Genomic DNA, 25,184 nt, shown 5'->3' with positions numbered 1-25,184 from the left:
GCTTACCACACAAGAAACAGATCTGTCATGGCTACTGAATGGACTCACGCGCAGACAGTTCTTTCTCAGAGAACAAAAGGAGATTTATTTACAACAGGGATCACCTCAGTGCTATATATATGTACAGTGAGTTGGGAGGGGGGTCCAGCGCTCCAAGGAGAGAAGGAGGGGGGAAATCCACACACACGCTTCCTCTTCCACACAGTCACCGCCACAGCTCCTCCGCACACTCGCTCCAAAACTCCACACACGCTGCCACACCCGGGCAGGTAGTGATGGGTCGTTCTGTATTGAGGCTTCGGAGCGTGTGTCGAGTAATGGAGGGGGCGTTTCCGCGAAGCGCGTATCGAGGCTGCAGTATACCTCGCATTTCCAAGTGTGAGCCTTTGCATGCATGACGGAGAGAAAAGGACGCATTGACAAGAGGTTCCTCAGCTCAGGGCACTGCTGAGCCACCTTGGTTAAATAGGGGAAATATTTACAGGCCACATCAGAGCAAAGGAACGTAATATGTCCTGGGAAGCTAGCTGCCAACTTCCTCTGGAGAAAAAGAGGGTAAGCAAAGATCTCCCCTCGAAACATGTTCAATGCAGCTAAGAGGACTCCGTGGTGACAAACAGCTATTTCCACGCCCTCTTCATCCAACTTCCCAGTGGACTTTTTGGACGACTCCTTTGCTGCAGTCCAAGATGAAGATCCGCACAACCCTTTCCCTGGGACCTATACACCCAAAGATTTTAACATAAAAGACTCGGCATGATTAAGCCCTATCAGGGACAAACTTTTTAAAACAAATGCATAACAATTAGCTGAATTAGCCTTAAGTTACACGAGACCTCATATCTCCCCAGGACAGCACTGACAACACAAAATAAAAATCATGTTGTTGTTTTTTTTTTTTAAATACACATGGTGACAAAATTAAGTACACATTAAGATAAAGTAAAGTAAACAGTATTACGACAACACTAAGAGAAAAATAAAATAAATATCCACCCATCCATATATGTACACACACACACACACACACACACACACACACACACACACACACACACACGTATGTGTATATGGTTATGGCATTAACGTCATTTTAACAAGATTAACGCTAACAGCACTAATATACATGTGTATCTTACATGATTTGTGTGTCTCTGGATGTATTTCACAAACTCAGAATCTTCCTCATCTTTTTCAATGAAGACACCTTCAAAGTTCCCCTGCTCTGAAGTGCTGAACGAACACAGTGACAGTTGTTTGAAAAGAAACATTAAAATACATTTTTCTACAAATCCATATTTGACTTATGTACACAATGCATAACGTACCTTGCATTAGACTGAAAGCGATAAAGCTTGCGGTTTCCATCAACTGAGACGGCAAGCATGTCTGGAGTGCAGGCAGGGCAGCTAAAGCATGGCTCCTTGCACATCCTGTCCACCTCAAACTTTACAGCACTCCACTCCAAGAAACTTTTACTGAAGGCATCAGCTGATATTCGGCCAGTCTTTTACATAGAGGACATACAACAGAATATTCAAGGACAGTCATCATAAACATTGATTTACACAATTTCCTTAAACTTGGCAAATTTAGAAACTCACCCTTCCAAAATGGCTGTTCGTTCATCCAGCACTTTGACAAATGCCTTAAGTGACATCCCTGGTGCAGCCTTCTTAATGTCATAGAAAGACTGAAAGACATCCATTGAAAACAGGGTGCAGAAATTTAAGGTGCCAGGCCAATATCCACTACCCAGGATGTCCTTAACTGAGGGGGACCACATTAGGCCACAGCTGGTGCAGCTCACCACTGGCAGTGCAAGGTTATAACGGCCTTTAGAAAGGATCAGGATAAATTCAGTCATGGCTCAAAGCATTCATTTTTTTCATGTTGTTTTCAAATCGGTCTGGTAAATCCAAATGACCTTTGACAGGTGCCCACATATACTGCGGGCCGAGGGTAATTCAAACCAAGATAGCAATGCACAATTTGCAATAAAACCTCCAAACTAGGGCTGCCACAAACGATTATTTTGATAGTCGACTAGTCACCGATTATTTTTGCGATTAGTCGACTAATCAGATCATCATCCATTGGACGTAAAGCGTACAGCTTATTGCACCAGCAGCGTCTGCTCTTATATAACTATCATTAGCTTACAGCTTTAAGTGTTTAAGGTACGTGCTAACTAAAAATAAAGACAAGATGATAGTTTATTAAATTTTAATGAAATTAGCAGATTGTCTCGGTGGAGTTTAATAAACTCCTTGCTATCTAAAATATAACAGGACACCGGAGTAAATTCTCGAGCATCTCACATAGGGCTGGGTATCGTCACTGATTTCTAGAATCGATTCAATTCCGATTCACAAGGTCCCGAATCGATTCGATCCACGATTCGATTTAATTCGATTTAATTCGATTCTATTTAAATCTGGGAAATTTTGACAGTCAGAAATATTATAATTCAGATCAGTACATTTACATATTTTTGTATCAATAAAAAGGAAGCTGACACACGCAAGACTTTATCACAGGTGTGAGCGTTACAGCAGAGGCCTTTGTGTCAAAGTAGCTGAAGATAAAACACAGAAAAACATGAAGGTGATTTTCCTGGCCTGGGATTTTATAAAAATATTCTGCAGTACATCAAAAACGAAAGAAAACCATTAATCAATATATGAACATTACCTCTGAAGTTACAGCGGTTTTATTAGAGACACGGTTAAGCGTTTTGCATTTTGAATAATTTTAAAAAGTTTAAATTTGTTCAGTATTGAACGGCAGAAATTAGGTTTTCTTTTCGGAAAATGTAAAAGGGAAAAAAAACAGCGGCTGACAGCGCTGTAAACAACAGTAGACTGGTGTGTAACAAGCAAGCCAATAATGAAGAAAGGGAAACTGTTCTTGAAGTACAGAGAGAGAGAGAGAGGGAGAGAGAGCTGCGCATCGCGGTGGAAGCAAAACAGTGAAAGTCAGAGTGAATTCATGACGATGTTTATGTGAAGCGTTTGGATCTTCTTTTGCTGCTGGTTCGGTCAATATTGTTTGGAGAGAGATCAAACTAACAGCTTTAGAATCGGCTCATTAAGGGCGTGAACACAAAGCGCGATTCAAAGAATCAGCGCGCTGTCGGCTTTCACCCCCACCGTGAGAAAGGCAACATCTAACTGATTCTGATCCGCGGGTCGCGCTGTGTGTTTAAGTCTATGTGCAGAATCCGTGTACCTGCTCTCATTTACTGTCTTAGCTCTTTGGTGGTTCTTGAAATTTTGTGAGATGTCACCAGAGATTCTGGCATTTCGGGCAAAATAAATTTATATTAAAAAAATCGATTCAGGATTTTAATGAATCGATTTTACGTTATCCAAGCCAGAATCGATTTTAATCGATGAATCGATTATAAAAACCCACCCCTAATCTCACACTTCTGATAATCAGCTGTCTGCTTGATGTTTATTCAGCTGTGTAAAAACTATAACTTTAATCTCAGCCAAACCGATTTACTCAGGAACAAATAAAATACTGAAAAAAGCCAAATAACATTTGGAAGTTATCCACCAAGTGACTTCTATATCATGTTTAACCTGAGTAGCGAAATTTGCCGGGAGTCCGGTGTTCTCACGGCTCTTGAGCCTAGCCCCCGGTTAGCTATCGAGCTAGTGGGTAACAGACGGCTCCGAAAACGTAGGAGCGCTTTTGAAAATATGTGGTGTCTTGATAAACTGAGCAGATATTTGAGGTTTACACAGCTACATTCTCGCCTGAAAATATGTTAAACGTTTATTTTGTGACCCAGAAAGAATAATAAGAGTAATATTAAAACTAACTAGCTGCCGCCATTGTTGGAAACTGAGCTGGGCCGCGCTATGAATTCTGGGACACAGCTTCTTCTTCTTCTTCTTCGGGGTTTAACGGCAGCTGGCATCCTTGTACATGCAGTGCTGCCATCTTCTGTTTCAGTCCGTTATTACACTCTTAAATCCTACTACTTATACCTGCGTCTTTTGGGATCTTACAAAGCTTCAAACGACGCGTCGACTATTAAATCAGTCGTCGACGATTTTGATAGTCGACGTAATCGTGACTAGTTGACTAATCGTGGCAGCCATACTCCAAACACATCTATTGTGTATGTAGTGTGTGACAAAAGGGCAACTTACCATTTATGGTTACAAGAGCCACAATTGCGCCGCGTGAAACCTCAACGTTACCTGCTGGGCAGTCACACACATGTTCTGGCCTTTGCACAGGCAACAGCCGAACTAACATTAAAACACACAATATATATATAAAAAGGAATTGGAAATTAACTGATACACAACAAATATACAATAACAGCACCCACTCATAGTACATAGCAAGAAATGCATAAGACTTAAAAACCGTACCTAAACTGTGATGAAGGCTGCAAAAACCCTCCTGTTACTGCCTCTCTGTTGTGCAGGACAAAGCGTGTGTGAACTGCAATATCACAGTCAGCACAAAGGAATGGGAGAGGCAGGCAGTCCAGACACCTCACAACTACTTGTTTGCCACACTGACACACACACGGTGTGACTGTGGATCCAGAGTAGCTAACATATTATCTATAAGACAAGGCCTGGCCTCTTTCCACTTTTGCGAGGACACCATATTTCTGATCGCCCAGTGAGTAGCAGCTGACTCAGACGACGTCTCACAAGTCATGGCTGCGTCCTCTTCTCCATCCTCCAACAACTGAAGGAGCTCCTGACGAAGCACCTCAGTTCCATACACTAACAGAAAAAAAATAAAGGAAGAAACTCTTCCACAAAGTGAAAAACACTCTAGGCAGTATGTTTCTTAGGACTGCACAAAAGCCCTGCCTAACTCAACTATAACAACAAATATAAAAGTAAACAGAAATCACAACATATACAAGAAGGTAAAGTACCTTTTGTTGGGTTGACACTGGCAACATAACTAGGTTCTTCACGTGGACATTGATGCTGCTCTCTGGACACTGGGAGGAAAAAAAGAGATTGAAGAATATTTACTTACTGAAATTCTTTGGTGAAAACAAGTTGTGAGATAAAATCATTGGTTGTGTGAACACTGACCACGTGGCATGCAACTAGTACATCGACTGGTTGATGGTCTTTGAGGAATAAAATCTCCCTGTCTGTCTGTCACGTGTTTTCCAGCGCACTGGTCTTGGCTGAGGTTCACTCTGTGCATCATTCTACGCAATTAACAAGGAAAAAAGGGAACACCTAAAATACAGTCCATAAAGCAAAGATTATCAAACATCTTAAGTTAACCAACTTAATTTGACAAACTTATATATACACATATATAAAAAAAAATTTCAAATAATATAACGTTTACTCCGTACAAAATATTAGACAAGCGTGTTCCCTCTTTAACAACTGTTTCCACTAAAAATATTACCTGCATATCTTGAAGGAGTTCGTCAGCAGCCTGAAGCTCTTCCTCCAGCTCGGGATCCTCTGAATCGCTCATTTTCAAGCTAAAGAGGAAAGAGATTTTTGCAGAACTCTGTGACATAAACGCATAACTAACGCAACTCAAATGATTTTCAGTCTTGGCGCTCCAGTTAACGTTAGCAATTAACGTTAGCATCATCAGTTTATAAAAAGCTAGCAGAACTCTAACGCAAAAACTGCTTTACGCACCATGTGAGGGTATTTTGCAGCACACAAGTCCTTTAACGTTTGTAATAGATTTAATCCATCATCGTTGGATTAAATGGCTAATGCTGCAGTAGCCACGTGTAGTCGTTACCTAGCAAGGATGCTGACGGTAGCTGTAGTCATTTTTAAATGCATTAAACCGTTTCGAGATCAGTCACCTCTGTTTGTTTGAAGCTTTTATGAAAAACAAACTTTGAAACACACATCAAGAGCCATCTATCCATCCATCCATCCATTCGCTTCCGCTTATCCTTTTCAGGGTCGCGGGGGGCGCTGGAGCCTATCCCAGCTGACATAGGGCGAAAGGCGGGATACACCCTGGACAGGTCGCCAGTCTGTCGCAGGGCTAACACATAGGGACAGACAACCATTCACACTCACATTCACACCTAGTGGCAATTTGGAATATCCAATTAACCTATCCCCACAAGCTGCATGTCTTTGGACGGTGGGAGGAAGCCGGAGTACCCAGAGGGAACCCACGCAAACACGGGGAGAACTTGCAAACTCCACACAGAAAGACCCCAGCCTGATGGTGGAATTGAACTCAGGACCTTCTTGCTGTGCGGCAACAGTGCTAACCACCGTGCTGCCCTATTACTTTAAATATGTATTTTTTACATACCTGCATTAGAATCAATCAGTTCCGCCTCATTTTCTTATTCTTATAAATGGGTCTCTCCATTCTCCCATCATCCTTTGCTTACACAGGTTGCATCTGATTGGTTGGAGCCGAGCACATCCAAAACTAACAGGAGTGGTGGATGAATCTATAAATGTGTTTTACGTGTGAAATGAAAATAATAAACCTAACAAAGGATTATGTACGTTAAATCTGAGCACTTTCAGCTCGTGAATCAGTTTGGAAAACACTGTGTGATGGCCACAACATGAAGCGATTTTATTGTTGCATTATCAGTGATACTTTCATGTGTTTTTGTTGAGAAATGTTAACGATGTCCATTAAAAGAAAGCATTAAATTAGGGAGAAAAACCCGTTCGCGGAGAGGGTCCCCGGTTCTCCAGTTAGATTGTGCTTCACAGCGTCATGTTTCGCTGTGACGGGATTATTATTGGAGTAAATGGATGGCTGGAGCCTCTGCTCGAAGCGTCTCTGATCGCGCGAGCGGGTTCATATTGGAATGAATTGACAACCCACAGCGTCACATAAAAAACGTGGAAGGATACCTTTAGCGTCAGCATGAGAAGTTAAGGGACGCGACAAATCATCATTATTTTACGTGTCGGGAGTGAGAACGGGTTGCTCCAAGCCACAGAATGAGACGCTTCAGAAAACATAGCAGGACCGAGGATATCTGTGACTCGTCCTCCCCTTTCCTCTATTAATGTGTTTTCTCTTTTGTGATAAATGAGTTCAAATAAAAGCAGCTCCAGCTTTTCAGATATTTTAAGATAAAATTAAAAATTTTAACTGGATCTATGAGGGCCGGCTGGCTTTTGTATACAGCACACCAGAAGGTGACCAGAAACTTGTGGCTCCTGACATGGGCGTCACTTATGGCTGCTGTAATGGCATTTGAGCTTCTGATGAGGTCACGCATGAGGCGTTTTCATAGTGAGACACGAAACGAATGCTGAATGAAATAATTTGAAATGTTTCTGCTGAGCTATTTAACAAGTCAGCAGCGCCGCTGTGTGGCCAAATGAGCGTACTGCATCAGAAATCAAACGAGTCGCTGAAAATGAGAGATGTGGATAGTTTTCCATTGTTTCTAATGCAGGACGCTTCGCAGAGCATCACGCACACAGACAGACAAACGTCTTTTTAAATAAATGATATTAAAAGGCTGACTGATGTTAATCAATGATGTAACAAAGTAAAAATACTCCATTACTGTACTCACAGAGTTACAGTATTCGAGGAGTCTCCTGAGAGCTTTGTTTTTACACCAAACATCTGAAGTCAAACGTCTCCACTTATAAATCAGATATATTTGATGTTCACACTGATGCCTTGTAGACATGGTAGAAAACAAAGAAGAAACTTGTGAAGACAGTGCATGGTGCCAGCAGGAAACTCAAACTGTCCTTTACTCAGTAGAAAGACTTTTATACATCACGCGTCTTAGTTTGAAGGCTGGTCTATCGTTATCATCTCGACTTCCTGTCATGCCAACCTCTCTGCAGTGCAGGTTTGATGTACCATTATCTAATGTCAAAAGGGGGATGGTGCGTTACAAAGCAGCGAGAGAGACAGAAAGGCAGCAGAGTTCAGGTAAGAGTTGGATTTTAAATACAGGGCTCTGTGTGCGGGCAGGCGGAGATGAGGATCCAAATGCAGGACTCAAACACAGAATTGTAACTCAAAACCTCAGCTTTATTGCTGGAGAAATTAAAACATGAACTGAACAAGGGTAGTGAACACGAAAATACTGAACACAGTATAAAACACAAAGGCATAATCCGACGGTACGATGCAGCACTGAGCAAGGGCAAACACAGGGCTAATATACACAAGGAAGTAATCAGGGAATTGAAAACAGGAGGGAGACACAGCTGGGAGAGATTGGGGCTAACGAGTCAGGGGATCGAAGCTGGACACACTGACATAAGACACAATCCTTCAAAATAAAACAGGAAACAATACACACTAAACTAAGACACGGACAGAGAGAGACAGACTAGACACTGAACTAAACCAGCAAAAACCATGAGAACACAAAACCTAAGAACTAATCCCTAAACAAGAAGAACTAAAACATAGATTAATAATCATCATCATCATAACCAACAAAAGCACCACAAGAGAATAAGAAAACTATCCATAATGCAAAAACACACCAAAACATAACAACTCAAAATACTGGGTCAAACTGACCCAGAATCGTGACAGGTAAGGAGATGTCATTTCAGGACTTAAACCAGACTCTAAGAAATTGCTGTGTCTAATTTTGCGATGCTGCGAGTAACAAACTGGGTTCAGTTTGGAGGTTGAAGAGGAACTTTCCCTCGCCAGGCCTCGACAGCCGTCTGTGTTTATCTCATCTCAGTTTATCTCATGCAGCGCAGGGCTAAATTTAAAATTATTAAATACTTAAGACAATGTATATTCTTCTATGAAAAAAAATACAAGTATTCATTTAAGCAAATAAACAGAGCCGTAAGAGATGTTTTTCAGAAACTGTTGTCTTTATTTTGATTTGCAACTAACAAATTTTTTAAAAATTTGTAGTTTTTGTTGTGCTCTCTATTATGTGAACCCCTCACCTAATTTGTTATGTTTTTTAACAAATTAAACCCCAACAATCAAATGATCCCCTGTGAGCAAGCACTAGGCACAGTGGAAAGGAAAAACTCCCTTTAAACAGGAAGAAACCTTTGACAGAACCAGGCTCAGGAAGGGGCAGCCATCTGTCGCGACTGGTTGGGGTGTGAGAGGCAAAAGAAAAGAAAAATGAGAGCACAAGTTAGCTAAATGTTGCTTATGTTGTCTGATATGAACAACGTATGGTTTTCTGGACTGTGGATGAAAAGCAGTCCATCATTACTAGTCTTTAAAAGGGAACTAATCGATCACCAAGGTGGCAATATGGCTCAACGAGGCCATAGACAGAGTTAAATAGGCAATCACTGTTAAGCACTGAAAAGCCCCAGTAACCTGCAGCTATAATAAGGCCTACTGCGGCAACACCTAAACCTATTTTAAGTAGGCGTTTGGCACCATGACGCCATGAACCACTAGTCGGAGCCACGTCAGGAGATGGTTCTGAGACAGGAGAATCAAGCTCCTCAGGTTGAAGACCAAGATTCTCCTGTGTCGGAACCACGTCAGGAGGTGGTTCCAAAGCAGGAAAAAAAAGCTCCTCGGGTTCAGGAGCAAAATTCTCCTGTGTCAGGACCACAGGTGGTTCCAAGGCAGGAAAAAAAAGCTCCTCGGGTTCAGGAGCAAAATTCTCCTGTGTCAGGACCACAGGTGGTTCCAAGGCAGGAAAAAAAAGCTCCTCAGGTTCAGGAGCAAAATTCTCCAGCTGCAGAGCCTCCAGAGATTCCACCTGTGACTGTTGTTCTTGGTACTCAAGAGGCTCTAAAGTTTTCTTGAGTTCGTCTCTCTCCCTTTCAATAAGTGACAACTGAGCAGCAATGCTGCTGTTCTGTCTAAGGAGATATTCTTCCTTTTCCAGAAAGTCACGGTGCATCATTTGAACGGTGTTAACCTGTTCCTGCAATTTAGCCTCCAGAGATTCCACCCTTGACTGTTTGTCATCCAGAGCCTGTCTCACCCGACGCTGAAGAACACATATTTCTTTTTTCAGCTCAATTATTTGTTCAGTCTTGTGATCTATTTCTCTATTCTGTTTTTCTATTATCCCTTCTTTTTTTGTTATTTTGTGGTGAGCTTCTCCCACTTGGTGCTCAAGTCTCTCTAACTCTGCCTTGACATCACGATGCATCGTACTAATTTGTTCTTGTATTTTCATTTGAAGGTCTCTATACGATATTTCTCTCTCCACTAACCCATATAGTTCGTTTGATTCCGCTGGAATCGCTCTGTCAGACTGTGAATTATTGACTATTTCTCGTGACATTTCTTTAAAAGCTTAATGCAACGTGTCGAAAGAAAAATACGTGTGCTTAATTATTTAACTTTAAAATAGTCCCTTTCTGAAAGGTTTCTGGTTTGCTAAACACAACTCGCTGTTTCTGAAAATGTTCCAAGTAAAACTGTGTTTGCAAAGGTGAAGAGGGGCTATTTATAGACTTTTGTGGCAGCGAATTTGACGTCAGCGCTCTTTGAGCCTTTGATCCTTTGTTTCATCACAGGATCACATGACAGCTGTGCGTAATTCTGCGCATACTCAGAGAATACCCATTGTGACGCACGGTTTTGTTTTGAATTTTTTTTAAATACCCTGAAAACAGTCCAAACAGTGTTTCCAACTTAGCGATTTTGTCGCTATATTTAGGGAGTTTTCAAACCCCCCTTAGCGTCGTTTTTTTTCTTTTTCTAAAAAGCGACTTGCGACAAATCTGGCGGCTTTTTCTGGTGTTATTGGAGGCTTATTTATGACGACTTTTGACGTGAAAGCGCTTGTTGCTCTTACTCTCAACAAGCAGCGGGTGCTTCCGTGGGCACCTCGCTCGTGCCAAAGCGCTCACAGGCGGAGGATAGTCCTCCTCCAGCCGCTGTCAGGGCAGGAGATGTTCACGTGCGTCCAAACTGCAAATGAATCGCGCACGAGCAAAGCCGCCGCTCCCGCACTGACTGTAACGCAGTCAATTCTTCTTTTACTGTTATGCTGTTTTGTGGATCACAAGGTTTAAAACTACTTGTAAACACACACACATACAGTAACTCCACCCTAACCTGCAGCTGCAGCGCAAATAACAACGAAAATTGTTTGTAAACGTGTCCTGGAGTTTACAGGTGCAGACAGTGCAACAGCTTCCAGGTCACATATTTATAAGCATTTTTGGTTTGTTCCACAGTTTTCAGGAACCTGTTCAGTGCATCCCAGATCATGTTCTGTTGCTCTCGAGTGTTCACACAGAGTACATTCACATGCTTAACCTTGACCTTAACAATTAACAGCCTTGTCCCTGATGCTCAAATTTAAAAAAAAAGTAAGTTTCATCAATGATATGGTGAAAAGAAATCTGAACTTTATCACCTTTTGATCTGAAAAGTTACTGGTAATATATAACCTAACTTCCCCAGAAGCTGGTAAAGAAGTTGGACTCACTAGGAATAAACACAGCCCACTGCTGTTCACCCTGCTAACACATGACTGATAGAATCCACACAAACTCTGTTCAGGTGACAAATCTTTTCTAGTTTATTTAGCGACTGCTGTGTCTTGTGCTTGTACAAAGACATGTTCTGTGTTTGAACTGCCTAGGGTAGAGCAAGCTTTGTAAGTCAGTGCAGCCTCACTATGCTGCCCTCACGACACGTGACCATGTGAAGCTAGACAGCTAGCGAACAAAATAGAGGAGATCTTCCTTGGAGTTCTCGATTTGTTTTGTTTTGCTTTTTGTTGTTTTTTGTAAATGTGCATATGTTTCTATATAATGTTAAATGATTAGTTTGGACCTTTAGAAGTCTGGTTCTGTAAAATAGTGCAGTGTCACCACGCATAATTTAGACTAGTCGCTTGACTGCAGAAACATGACTATGATCTCTTAGAAATTTATAGATATCTAAATTTTGATCATTTGGAGTTAAAGCAGACTTGTAAATATCCAAAGTAACCCTTTGGGTCTTAAAAAAGATGCTTCACCACCATGTATTAAAACACAAATACACACACACAAACGCAAGCCCCGTTTGATTCCTCTTCATTTACCAGGGACACTGTTCTGTACTTCTGCCTGGTTACTGGTTTGGGCTTAGATGCAGCAGGGTATGCATTGCATAATGATGAAGTCTAAATTAACAGTTAGATAAGATAACTCTTTGTAAATGTTCATTTTTATGCAGTCAAATGGAAAAAAGTGGTCAAAATAGTTTATATTTTACTTGTCATTGGAAAGAGTTTGTGCAATACTGCAGAATGTTATCTAGCACAATTTTGTAAAATACATATTTTACTGATTTGTTTGTGTTTTATTACTTTGTTGGGGGAAACCTCTGTAAAAGACCCAGGAGAAATAAAGACACAATGAGACAAAGTTACTTTCTTTATCAAACGTGTACACGGGTGAGCTGCTAAGAACAACTCACACCATGCACAGTGGCTTGGTAATTTTTATAGGCACAGAGCACAGAGACAGTGAGAACAGGATAACAAATAATAAACAGATAAAATAAAACAACTCCATATATGGTGCTAGTCTCGTCAGCAGAGAGCTAGGGAAGATAAAACAATCTAAAACAATATGTCCCAGAAACAAGATGTGTTTGCTGGGAAAGTCTAAAAAGATAATTCTAAACTAATCTAACCATAGGGAGAGGGCAGACAAAAGGCATCTTTGTACATTTAAAAGAAGGTAAAGAAACATAGAATCATTTTTCCTGTAACATTCCCTCCTGTCTTAACTTATTTTAAATGTATACAACAATTGTCTGTGAAGGTTATTTATTAAGTATCTTAAGCAATTTTTTAATTTTCAAAATGTCAGCATAGCAGAAATGGAAGTCATCTGGTCTAAAGAATAAAACAAAAGAAAATAATAAAAAGAAAAACATAGTAAATGAAAATCATAGTAATTGAAATAACAAGTGGAATAAACAAGAAAAAATAATAAAACTACAAAAAATAAAAGATAAAAACCTTATATTTTAAAACGAAAACTACAAAAAATAAAAGGATGAAAACTAAAATGAAAACTTTGTATTTAAAAATGATGAAAACTTCATATGTAAAATGAAAACTTCAAAAAAAAATACAAGGATGAAAACCTTATACTTAAAATGATGCAAACCTTAAATTGAAAACTTTATATGTAAAATAATGAAAACTTCATATTTAAAATGAAAACTTCAAAAAATAAAGGATGAGAACTTCAAAAAATAAAAGGGTGAAAACCTTATATTGTACCTGCATAAACTACTAATGTGTTAATCAGTGCATGATCACTTGAAAAAGGCAGAAGTCATTTTTAATCACCACGTCATTCATTAGCAGTTATTACAAGTTCTCCTCTAACAGAATTGCAACGGGATGCTGTTCTTCTTTAGGCACGGCAACATAAGCAGTCATTGTAGTTGTTATCATCTTTGAAATCATTACTCTTAGACATGGCGGTGTAGCTGCTCCAGATGTGTGGTCAGTGACATATTTTTGCAGAATGGACAAATTCTGCAAAGCTTCATAAATGTCTCCTCCAGTTTCGTATCCATCAGGGATAAAAGTGCAACATGTTTCCCCGATCAGCTTGCAAACTCCTCCTTGTGATGCTGTTAGCAGGTCTAGTGTCAGTCTGTTCTGCAGCACCATCGTTCTGATGGCCTGCTGTTCTCCTGCTAAGGCGGTTCCCAGGGTCTTAGTCAAGTTGATGTGTCGTAGCAGAGCATATCGGTTGATTTCCACATGATCCCGCACCTCGGCAACTCCAATGCCGGGGATCAAGCTCTGTAAGAATTTCACTCCTCCTCAGATGCGAAACTCTGGTTCCTTTACTGCTTGGTGCCGTCCGTGCACATCCTGTCTGGTAATGAGTCTTTGTTTGTAGTATCATTCGGTAGCTGTAGTTGGAGCGACAGTTGAGGCTCATCAGTGTCGCGTTACTGGCACAGGTTTCGTTGAGTGAACAGTCCATACACTTCCTCTCGTTCCTTGGTGGGCAGAAAGTGTATATGTATTTGCATAGCAGTCAGTTTTATTATTCAAGTAAGCTGTAGTGTTCATAAACTGCCACCAGAAATTAGTGGCATAGCCATGGGGAAACTTGGTGTACTTTCCTTTGTCATACAGTGTCTGCCTTTTCTCCATATAACGTGACTTATTGTCCCTCACGGAAGCAAAGATGAGGAGCCCGGCCATGGTCAGGGCCGCTGCAGTTGTTAAGAGCCACCACCTCATGACGACGGGACACACCCTCCTGTCGCGAGTAGACCCCCCGGCCAGGAAAGCTGACCCCTCCACCGGGCGAGATCACAACAAGTGGGCAAGCCTGCCGTCAGCTGTGTTTAGATGGCTTCACTTACTGGCTCTGATGGATGCAAGATGGTCGTTCCGCAATTTTGCAAGCTCCAGTTTTTCCTTTGGAGCACTTTGATCAGAACCCAGTCACCGGGCTGTGATCTGCAAGACACTTGATAGACATCATTACATTCTTCGTCATTTACAATCATCTCTTTATTTTCCTACAACTTAGACATACATTTTGCTACTGAAATTGTATCTGCCTTTTTCACTGGGTAGATTTCTGGCCACTTTGAGAATACATCTATAACCACTAGGGTGTATTTTTACCCTTGGCATTCATTTAGCTCAATAAAGTCCATATGGATTGTGTGGTCTCAGGTTTCCCTGAGCATTACATTTTTGACACGTCATGCATGTTCTGACAAATTGTTTTGCTGAGGTTTCAAAATTTACAGTGTAGAATTTACAGTGTAGAAATGAGAGTATTGTGTAGAATTTACAGTGTAGAAATGAGAGTTGACAATACTGGTCAGTCCCCCCGTTGACAAATGCGTACAGCCATGAGTCACTAATGCCGCCATTTTGTGGAGGAATTTTGGCAACACTGGCTTGCCATAACACATCATTAAGTCGTTTGTCAGAACTGCACCGTGTTTTAGCCATTTTGCCTGCTCTGCTGTGCTTGCTGCTTTTGTTCATTTTTCAACACATCCAGTGGAATCTGATGTGTGTTCACTGCCATCAATGTGATGTTTGTCTTTTGTGCCGCCTATTTTGCTGCTCTGTCAGCAAAATTGTTGCCTGTAGTAATGAAAGAGTCAGTAGGCGTTGTAAGAGGTTGGCATGCTGGTTTGCCAGTTGGTGTAATCATTCCTCTGGTTTTCCAGATTTTTTGCAAAATGATGCACAGCAGAGCAAACATACTGGCTGTCTATATAAATGGTTATTTGTTTATCTTTGTGTATTTCACATGCGCAACAATCTCGTGTGAAGTGACCTTCCTCTCCACGGTTCTAGCAGGCGTTGTCTCTATGTTATCTGCTGTTTCTGCGTGGCTGTCTGCGGCCTTGGTGTTTGTGACTTTGCTCGCCTCTCTGTTCCTGATAGCCACCTGCGAATTAGTGTTTTAGTCTGTTGTCAACAGTCAGCCTTATTTTGAAGTTACAGAATGCTTCTCCCTTTTTTTGTGTTTTGTTTTTTTTTGTTTGGGAGAATAGATGCAACTCTACATTTTCACTTAAGGCAGTTTTAGATAATTTCTAGTTCTTCAAACAATGCATGGATCTCACACATTTCAAACTTTCAAGTTAGGGTTGTTTCCCATTTATACAAATATATATATTTAACTTTGCATTGCTCACAGCTCATAGCTCACAGCTCTAAACCTAGGCATTTTTCAATCATATGCCTAATCACTATGTGTCACTGTGATTCTCAAGTATGGTCACAAGTTCGTTTAAATTCGTTTCCAAAACCAACAAAATAATCAAACAAAAACAAAAAACATAAACGTGTCAGGACACAAAAGAAAAAAGAAAAATGCTGCCACCCGAACAAGGCAGAAGTCTGCATATGTTGGCGTTTAATAGCATGCAGCTTGTAACATGGTAGACTAATGTGCCTGTGTTAATTCAGCTCCATATTATTGTGTGAAGTTTCACTGGGTTGGGAGTGGTTTTGTGTTTGTCACATTTTTGGTGAGCCAATGGCTGGAATGGGGTTGGACTAATTAGAGGCAGGTGTACTTGATTGCACTGATACACTGGTCTACTTATAGCCCACACTACAACCACTGCTGTGTTGTTTTGTCTCTCTGTGCAGGTATGTAATGTGATGAAATCAGATATGATTGGGATGGATTGGTTTTGCGCTATGAATTTTATATTAAGTGTGTCGTTTTGTCTCTCTGTTATACAATTCATAAGTGGGACACTGGACTGTTCTATCTTTTATCTCTTGATATATTTTTCGTCAACAAATTATCTTTTAGAATTTTATTGACTGACATCTTTTTGCCCACGACTGAGACGGTTGGTCAGACCTAGAGTCTTTCTTTGGGTGTGTTACAGCAGCTTCTGCTCTAAAAGAAACAAATAAATAAAAATAAAAGAAAATGTGTAACATGCTCATCAGCTTAGCAGTGTCTACATATTTAATTCAGCTTCTCAATCCTGTAGTTTTAGCTGTTGTCTACAGGGTTTTGCTTATTGGTTGTTATTATAGGTGTGCTCTATATCTCAGCAATGTGTCATTCTAGGATGATAGGTTTCAAGCTGGTCAAGTGCCTCTATGCACTTCATTAGTTTAGTTATTCTCTGTATTGTCTTCATCTCACATGTCATTACACTGAGTTTCAGCAAACCTTAAGCTTGATGCAGACTACTGCTTAACAATTATCCACCTCACATCATAACCGATTAAGGTGCCTCTTCATATTAATATTATGTCATTGTTAATATTATCCTCTTTGTCTTATATGACAGCAATAGCATATTATAATATTTTATCAGTGTGTACCACTATACTACTACTGAGCCAATTTGATAGTTAGATCATCTTATTCAGCAAACAGATAATTTAGAATTCATCCAATCTGCGGTCACATTTGTTCTCTCTGTTGCATGGCGGACCAGGCAGTTCTATTATAATATATTATTTATATTTTATTTTGTATCCATCAAGGGCTTCAGATGACCTGCAGTATCATCCTTTTCCCAAGGTGGAGACAGTTACCTTTTCACACACTGTCCTTGGCTGAACAATGACACAGCCTTAATATACCTTATTTATTTTATTAAAATATTTTCGTGTGAATTATTTGCTTTATATTCATTTTATACATGCTGGGCATGGTCATCATGCCAACTGTGTTTCATTGATAATATCACTTTACAGGTTGTTATCCTTGCTATTATTAATTTCAAATACTCTAAAGATAATTTCTACTGTAATTTTCCCTTTGTTTATCTTTATTTCGTACTTTTTATATTTATATCTACTCAGTGGGGTCTGTTTTCAACCCTTTTAAACTACTACAAAACTACTGTGATCTCTAGTTTTCACTTAATAAGGGATTATTATGTTCTTCCTGAATGGGTGATGGTTTACTAAAAGGATTGTGGGGACTGCACAGTGTCTCGTCTTCTGGTTTTACTAAACTGGTTGTTGAGTTCTGTTCTTCTGACTGTTTATATTTTGTTTTCTTAAATCTCTCAGTTTACAGACACTGTTTTTGTCCGGCGTCTGGACTTTTCTTTTCTCACCACTGCTCGTCAGCAGGAGTGAGTTTTAATTTCACTTGCTTGATTACCCATCTTATTTATGTATTTACTTATTTTTGTTTAAGTAATATATACACAATACAGCTGCTATCACCTTCGCTGGTATTAGAGACGAGAGTGGTTGCTCACACGCCCTTCTACTTTCGGACTATTTCCAAAAGCGGTGTGAACTTTACGAGGCGGAACTCGACCGTTCTCTCAACTCACCAGCACGTCAGTGAATAGCAGTAAAAGAAAAACACAGTAGGAGCAGCTCAGTCTCTTATCGGACCGTGAAAATTCAGCTTGCTCCGTTAGTTACAACAATACACACGCATACATTCACACTTATTCGCGCGATCGGAACCCTTATAATAAAGGGGAGCTGCCAGTCTTTCTGTAGACGAGCTACTTATTCCCTTGACCCAGCTGGGGGAGCTACCCAGAGCTCCAAACCTAACCCACAAGAGTGGGGAGCTTCCAGTCGACGAGCTCCAAGCTACCAGCCGACGAGCTACTTTAAACCCACAGAAGTGGGGAGCTTCCAGTCGCGACGAGCTACTTTCGCTATTTTAAATTCCCTGAATTTAAAATACGTTTTTACGCAAGATTGTGTCAGTGTGTCTGTATCTACCTGGTCAGTGTCGCCGGGTCTGGTCCACCTCGATCGGGCCCCACCACCGTGGGTCGCTTTCTAAGAACGTTGGCCAAGACTCGAATTTAACGCTCTTGGTCTTTTATCACACACCTAGTATGTGAGCTGTCGACAGGCGAGCAACGTGGACTGGTCACGGAGATGGGACACGATGGAGGCGATCCGGCTCCGAAGGACCAAGAAATGTTGGGGGAAACCTCTGTAAAAGACCCAGGAGAAATAAAGACACAATGAGACAAAGTTACTTTCTTTATCAAACGTGTACACGGGTGAGCTGCTAAGAACAACTCACACCATGCACAGTGGCTTGGTAATTTTTATAGGCACAGAGCACAGAGACAGTGAGAACAGGATAACAAATAATAGACAGATAAAATAAAACAACTCCATATATGGTGCTAGTCTCGTCAGCAGAGAGCTAGGGAAGATAAAACAATCTAAAACAATATGTCCCAGAAACAAGATGTGTTTGCTGGGAAAGTCTAAAAAGATAATTCTAAACTAATCTAACCATAGGGAGAGGGCAGACAAAAGGCATCTTTGTACATTTAAAAGAAGGTAAAGAAACATAGAATCATTTTTCCTGTAACATACTTCCATACAATTGTGTTTTGAGGTATTTTTAGAAAAATGAAAGTATTAATTACATTTGAGCAAACAATGAATATTGTAATGAGTGGTAGTGATAAATACAATGTGTATGTAGGTTAAGTTCATTGCTAATAAAAATGAAGTGTAAGATGTTTAACTACATTGCTGTCTGTGTTATTGATGAAGTCCTAAATTATCACCTTTAAAGTGGTTGTGCTAATAACATCATGTGCAGTAAGACAAGCATGGAGAAAAGCTCTGACTGGGAGAGGCTGTGAACAAATGACATAGAATAGAATAATCCTTGAATTGTCCCACAAGGGGAAATTTGGATGTAACAGTAGCAAGAAAGACACATGTACGAACAAACAGTACACAAGACACAGAACTGAAACACACACAATTTTTACATATTTACCTTAAGAACAATGCTTACCAAAAACAAAGTACTGTACTGTTATTAAATTAAATAAAGATAAGAGGCAAACCTCTGAATCAACATTAAGATTTAAGAGATGGATAGACCGTGGTAGAAAACTGAGAACAGGTCACAGTTTTTTGGCTTTTTTAGGTTGTAATTTGTACTCACGCTGCTGCTTGGCTAAAGTGGCAGCTAACAGAAAAGGAAATGCTGGAAACAGGCTGAAGATGAGTCGGGGAATCTGTCATAGAGCAAGAATATGTCTACAATTCTAAGATGATCTGTCCCACTGGAGGTCAAACACAGTTCGTCTCATTCACAGGAGGTTTAGGCTGAGTTCTGATCTTTCTTGCTCAAGCCATTTTTACTCTGTGGTAATCCATCAGTATGGTCTGTGTGGTTGCAGGATTTAGCTGGTGGCCTTAGTGGTTTATATTCACTGTGAGGTATGAATACACATGTGACGTGACACACAGCACAACACATGGCACACTCTGTTAGGTCTGCGCTTCCACAGGCCCCGCTAATTTAGAAACTTATTCTCATTCACGAAAGCAAGGAAACAAAACGGAACCAGGTTTTACTTGCTAACAAGGGAAGGCTGTACTGACTGACATCCTCTCTAGGTTATCCAAGCTGTATTTGTGCCTATTGTAGTCCAGGATTGCTTCTTGCTTCCAGGCTTCCTCTATTGCCCATCACTGACTGCTGGTTCCCTGTGTGTTGTGCTCAAATGAAGCACATTCCTCCGTTGCTTTGGCATGTGGGAAATTGTCATAGTAGTGCTCCTGAACCTGAGGAGCTTGTTTCTCCAGTCTCAGAACCATCTACTGATGTGGTCCCGACACAGGAGAATCTTGGTCCTCAACGTGAAGAGCTTGACTCTCCTGTCTCAGAGTCCTGCAGGTTTTAGATGTGTCCTTGAACCAACACAGCTGATTCAAATGGCTAAATTACCTCCTCAACATGTCTTGAAGTTCTCCAGGGGGCTGGTAATGAACTAATCATTTGATTCAGGTGTGTTGACCCAGGGTGAGATCTAAAGCCTGCAGGACACCGGCCCTCGAAGCCTGGCGTTGCCTACCCCTGATATAGACAGTGCTTGAAGCAGTTATGACCTTCTTGCCATATTGGCAGAATAAATGACCTGGAAGCTGTTGCACTGTCTGCACCTGTAAACTCCAGGACACGTTTACAAACAATTTTCGTTGTTATTTGCGCTGCAGCTGCAGGTTAGGGTGGAGTTACTGTATGTGTGTGTTTACAAGTAGTTTTAAACCTTGTGATCCACAAAACAGCATAACAGTAAAAGAAGAATTGACTGCGTTACAGTCAGTGCGGGAGCGGCGGCTTTGCTCGTGCGCGATTCATTTGCAGTTTGGACGCACGTGAACATCTCCTGCCCTGACAGCGGCTGGAGGAGGACTATCCTCCGCCTGTGAGCGCTTTGGCACGAGCGATGTGCCCACGGCAGCACCCGCTGCTTGTTGAGAGTAACAACGCTTTCACGTCAAAAGTCGTCATAAATAAGCCTCCAATAACACCAGAAAAAGCCGCCAGATTTGTCGCAAGTCGCTTTTTAGAAAAAAAAAAAAAAACGACGCTAAGGGGGGTTTGAAAACTCCCTAAATATAGCGACAAAATCGCTAAGTTGGCAACACTGTTTGGACTGTTTTCAGGGTATTTAAAAAAATTCAAAACAAAACCGTGCATCACAATGGGTATTCTCTGAGCATGCGCAGAATTACGCACAGCTGTCATGTGATCCTGTGACCAAACAAAGGATCAAAGGCTCAAAGAGCGCTGACGTCAAATTCGCTGCCACAAAAGTCTATAAATAGCCCCTCTTCACCTTTGCAAACACAGTTTTACTTGGAACATTTTCAGAAACAGCGAGTTGTGTTTAGCAAACCAGTAACCTTTCAGAAAGGGACTATTTTAAAGTTAAATAATTAAGCACACGTATTTTTCTTTCGACACGTTGCATTAAGCTTTTAAAGAAATGTCACGAGAAATAGTCAATAATTCACAGTCTGACAGAGCGATTCCAGCGGAATCAATCGAACTATGTGGGTTAGTGGAGAGAGAAATATCGGAGCCTAGGGACCCTCAAATGAAAATACAAGAACTCCAGTTGGAGTTAAGCACCCTAAAGCGCAAAAAGAAATATTACAAAAAGAATTACTATCGCTTTAAAAATGAGCGTGAACAAATGAGTAGAGATGTGCATGACAGGAATGTCCACTTTAGGGAAAGCATGGTTGAGCTTGAAGAAGTGACTCAACAGTCAGATAACATCCAAGCTCTAATTGTTGCAGAGAATAAAAATTTGCAAGCAGAGGTTAGAACCTTTCGGATGATGCTCCATGAATTTCAGGAAAAGGAAGCATCTCTGCTTGAGCAGAACAGCAACATTGTTGCTGAGTTGTCTCAGATTGAAAGGGAGAGAAATGAACAGAAGAAAGAGAACGCACATCTCAAGGAAGCGTTAGTGAGACTTGAGCACCAAGTGGGAGAAGCTCACCACAAAATAACAAAAAAAGAAGAGATAGTAGAAAAACAGAATAGAGAAATAGATCACAAGACTGAACAAATAATTGAGCTGAAAAAAGAAATATGTGTTCTTCAGCGTCGGGTGAGACAGGCTCTGGATGAAAAACAGTCAAGGGTGGATTCTCTGGAGGCTAAATTGCAGGAACAGGTTAACACCGTTCAAATGATGCACCGTGACCTTCTGGAAAAGGAAGAATATCTCCTTAGACAGAACAGCAGCATTGCTGCTCAGTTGTCACTTATTGAAAGGGAGAGAGACGAACTCAAGAAAACTTTAGAGCCTCTTGAGTACCAAGAACAACAGTCACAGGTGGAATCTCTGGAGGCTCTGCAGCTGGAGAATTTTGCTCCTGAACCTGAGGAGCTTTTTTTTCCTGCCTTGGAACCACCTGTGGTCCTGACACAGGAGAATTTTGCTCCTGAACCCGAGGAGCTTTTTTTCCCTGCCTTGGAACCACCTGTGGTCCTGACACAGGAGAATTTTGCTCCTGAACCCGAGGAGCTTTTTTTTCCTGCTTTGGAACCACCTCCTGACGTGGTTCCGACACAGGAGAATCTTGGTCTTCAACCTGAGGAGCTTGATTCTCCTGTCTCAGAACCATCTCCTGACGTGGCTCCGACTAGCAGTGGTTCATGGCGTCATGGTGCCAAACGCCTACTTAAAATAGGTTTAGGTGTTGCCGCAGTAGGCCTTATTATAGCTGCAGGTTACTGGGGCTTTTCAATGCTTAACAGTGATTGCCTATTTAACTCTGTCTATGGCCTCGTTGAGCCATATTGCCACCTTGGTGATCGATTAGTTCCCTTTTAAAGACTAGTAATGATGGACTGCTTTTCAGCCACAGTCCAGAAAACCATACGTTGTTCATGTTAGCTAAATGTTGCTCATGTTCTCTAACTTGTGCTCTCATTTTTCTTTTCTTTTGCCTCTCACCCCCCAACCAGTCGCGACAGATGGCTGCCCCTTCCTGAGCCTGGTTCTGTCAAAGGTTTCTTCCTGTTTAAAGGGAGTTTTTCCTTTCCACCGTGCCTAGTGCTTGCTCACAGGGGATCATTTGATTGTTGGGGTTTAATTTGTTAAAAAACATAACAAATTAGGTGAGGGGTTCACATAATAGAGAGCACAACAAAAACTACAAATTTTTAAAAAATTTGTTAGTTGCAAATCAAAATAAAGACAACAGTTTCTGAAAAACATCTCTTATGGCTCTGTTTATTTGCTTAAATGAATACTTGTATTTTTTTTCATAGAAGAATATACATTGTCTTAAGTATTTAATAATTTTAAATTTAGCCCTGCGCTGCATGAGATAAACACAGACGGCTGTCGGCCTGGCAAGGGAAAGTTCCTCTTCAACCTCCAAACTAAACCCAGTTTGTTACTCACAGCATCGCAAAATTAGACACAGCAATTTCTTAGAGTCTGGTTTAAGTCCTGAAATGACATCTCCTTACCTGTCACGGTTCTGGGTCAGTTTGACCCAGTATTTTGAGTTGTTATGTTTTGGTGTGTTTTTGCATTATGGATAGTTTTCTTATTCTCTTGTGGTGCTTGTGTTGGTTATGATGATGATGATGATGATTATTAATCTATGTTTTAGTTCTTCTTGTTTAGGGATTAGTTCTTAGGTTTTGTGTTCTCATGTTTTTTGCTGGTTTAGTTCAGTGTCTAGTCTGTCTCACTCTGTCCGTGTCTTAGTTTAGTGTGTATTGTTTCCTGTTTTATTTTGAAGGATTGTGTCTTATGTCAGTGTGTCCAGCTTCGATCCCCTGACTCGTTAGCCCCAATCTCTCCCAGCTGTGTCTCCCTCCTGTTTTCCATTCCCTGATTACTTCCCTGTGTATATTAGCCCTGTGTTTTCCATTGCTCAGTGTTGCGTCGTACAGGTTATACCTGTGTGTTTTTGTGTTCAGTACTTTCATGTTCAGTTCAGTTCATGTTTTGTTTTCTCCAGCAATAAAGTTGAGGTTTTGAGTTACAATTTTGTGTTCGAGTCCTGCATTTGGATCCTCATCTCCGCCTGCCCGCACACAAAGCCCTGACATTTCCAGCATAGAAGCATTCACAGTCATTACACTGTATGTTGAAAAAAAGAAGAAAAACAGAAAGCCAAATAAGAAATACTTCTAAGCAGTAGAAGGTTGTTGACAGTAGCAAGCTACAGGTCTCTCAATATCTTACTGTTTAACTTTTGTGTTAACTAGATTGACATTATTGAAGTCAAGGTTAAATTTTAGTAATGGTGGTTTCAAAAATAGTTTCAATGCACTGAAAGGTGATCCAGAAGTAGAAGAGTCATCAGTGAATAATGAAACTGGAGATGTCACTTCTAGAGCAGGACATCTGACTTAAGTCTAATGAACCACGTGCCATTCATTCTTCTTAAATATTTATTACAGTAGTTCATTAAAGAAAACCCGAGAGTGCGAGAGAGAGAGAATATGAACTTAAATTAAATAAATGACTCCAATAAGTAAGAAAGGAAACATTCTAAAGTCTCATTGTACTGTCGCCTCTGTCAGTGCGCCCTAGGGTGGCTGTGGCTACAATGTAGCTTGCCATCACCAGTGTGTGAATGTGTGTGTGAATGGGTGGATGACTGGATATGGAAAGCGCTTTGGGGTCCTTAGGGACTAGTAAAGCGCTATACAAATACAGGCCATTTACCATTTGTTGCATCGCACAGTTACTTTTTTTGTGACGCAATTGTGAGTAACTGTGCGTCACAATACAATATTATATGACGTAATTTTTAAAAAGTAGAACGATACAGTCCTTTTGAGTTACAGAGTCGGAACGCTTTTCTTGGTTCCGGTCGTACGGACGTTTTAGAGTGCAACACAAAGGAGTCACGCTTGCACGATATCAACACTGACAGTTGGTACAGGTTTTTGTGTGTTTGCTGTTAAGCAGTGGAGTAAACCATGGAGGTCCTGGGAGGACAGTTTAGCGACATGACCCCACTGGAGCTGGCGGCTCCTGTCAACACTGTAGCTGTGAGTATGAAGACCGGAAAGGACCGAAAGTCTAGCAGCACGAGCACAGAGATGCTAACGCTAGCGTGGAGGCTGTTAGCTCATAGAGATGCAGAGTGAAGGGGAACGTCCTGTGTCCCAGTTTGTTGTTTCTGATAGATATTGTTTCTAGTGTACAATTTGGAGAAAGTGCATAAGTATGGACACAGTTCGAATAGTTTTCGCGTTATGAATAAAAACGGACTTGTTGTTTATTTGCTCGTTTTCCCTTTTTAACAGGAAAAATGGAAGTTGTTACCAGCCTTCCTGAAGGTAACAGAACACAACAGCCCTTACACACTTTTACTAAATTTTAATGCTGCTTGATTAAAATATGTTTAAAGTATGGTAGAAACTATAATAGTGTGCTGTCATGTTTATAAAAACAGTTTGAGGTGAGCTGAGCTCTGTGAGATGGTGCGTTACCCTGCTGGAAGCAGCCATACTGTGGTTAGCACTAAT

General features: G+C 40.8%; 1 protein-coding gene and 1 long non-coding RNA gene across 4 annotated transcripts in view; one reads left to right on the top strand and one right to left on the bottom strand.

Annotated features, from left to right (window-relative positions):
* Positions 1-61: 61 nt before the first annotated feature.
* Positions 62-6,767, bottom strand: LOC145430194 (uncharacterized). Of its 3 annotated transcripts, XR_013910652.1 has the most exons (8): positions 6,304-6,766; positions 5,416-5,494; positions 5,085-5,206; positions 4,919-4,987; positions 1,605-4,760; positions 1,329-1,507; positions 1,140-1,233; positions 62-720 (listed from the first exon to the last, which is right to left on the bottom strand). It is a non-coding gene; the product is annotated as an uncharacterized LOC145430194 (long non-coding RNA). The 3 variants fall into 3 exon arrangements; XR_013910651.1 differs by having other exon boundaries at positions 1,605-4,987; positions 6,304-6,767; XR_013910653.1 differs by lacking the exon at positions 6,304-6,766 and adding an exon at positions 5,661-6,296 and having other exon boundaries at positions 1,605-4,987.
* Positions 6,768-24,524: 17,757 nt separating this feature from the next.
* polr3b (polymerase (RNA) III (DNA directed) polypeptide B) overlaps positions 24,525-25,184 on the top strand; it is a 28,903-nt gene continuing 28,243 nt past the window's right edge. The window contains exons 1-2 of the mRNA XM_026176282.2: positions 24,525-24,704; positions 24,963-24,995. Coding sequence (XP_026032067.2) covers positions 24,633-24,704; positions 24,963-24,995 — 105 coding nt within the window. The 5' untranslated portion in view covers positions 24,525-24,632. The remainder of the gene's footprint in view (positions 24,705-24,962; positions 24,996-25,184) is intronic.

This window comes from Astatotilapia calliptera, chromosome 7 (genome assembly GCF_964374335.1).
Source record: "Astatotilapia calliptera chromosome 7, fAstCal68.1, whole genome shotgun sequence".
Classification (NCBI taxonomy): domain Eukaryota; kingdom Metazoa; phylum Chordata; class Actinopteri; order Cichliformes; family Cichlidae; genus Astatotilapia; species Astatotilapia calliptera.
The sequence above is the reverse complement of the archived record's forward strand: the minus strand, read 5'-3'. Positions and strand labels throughout refer to the sequence as shown.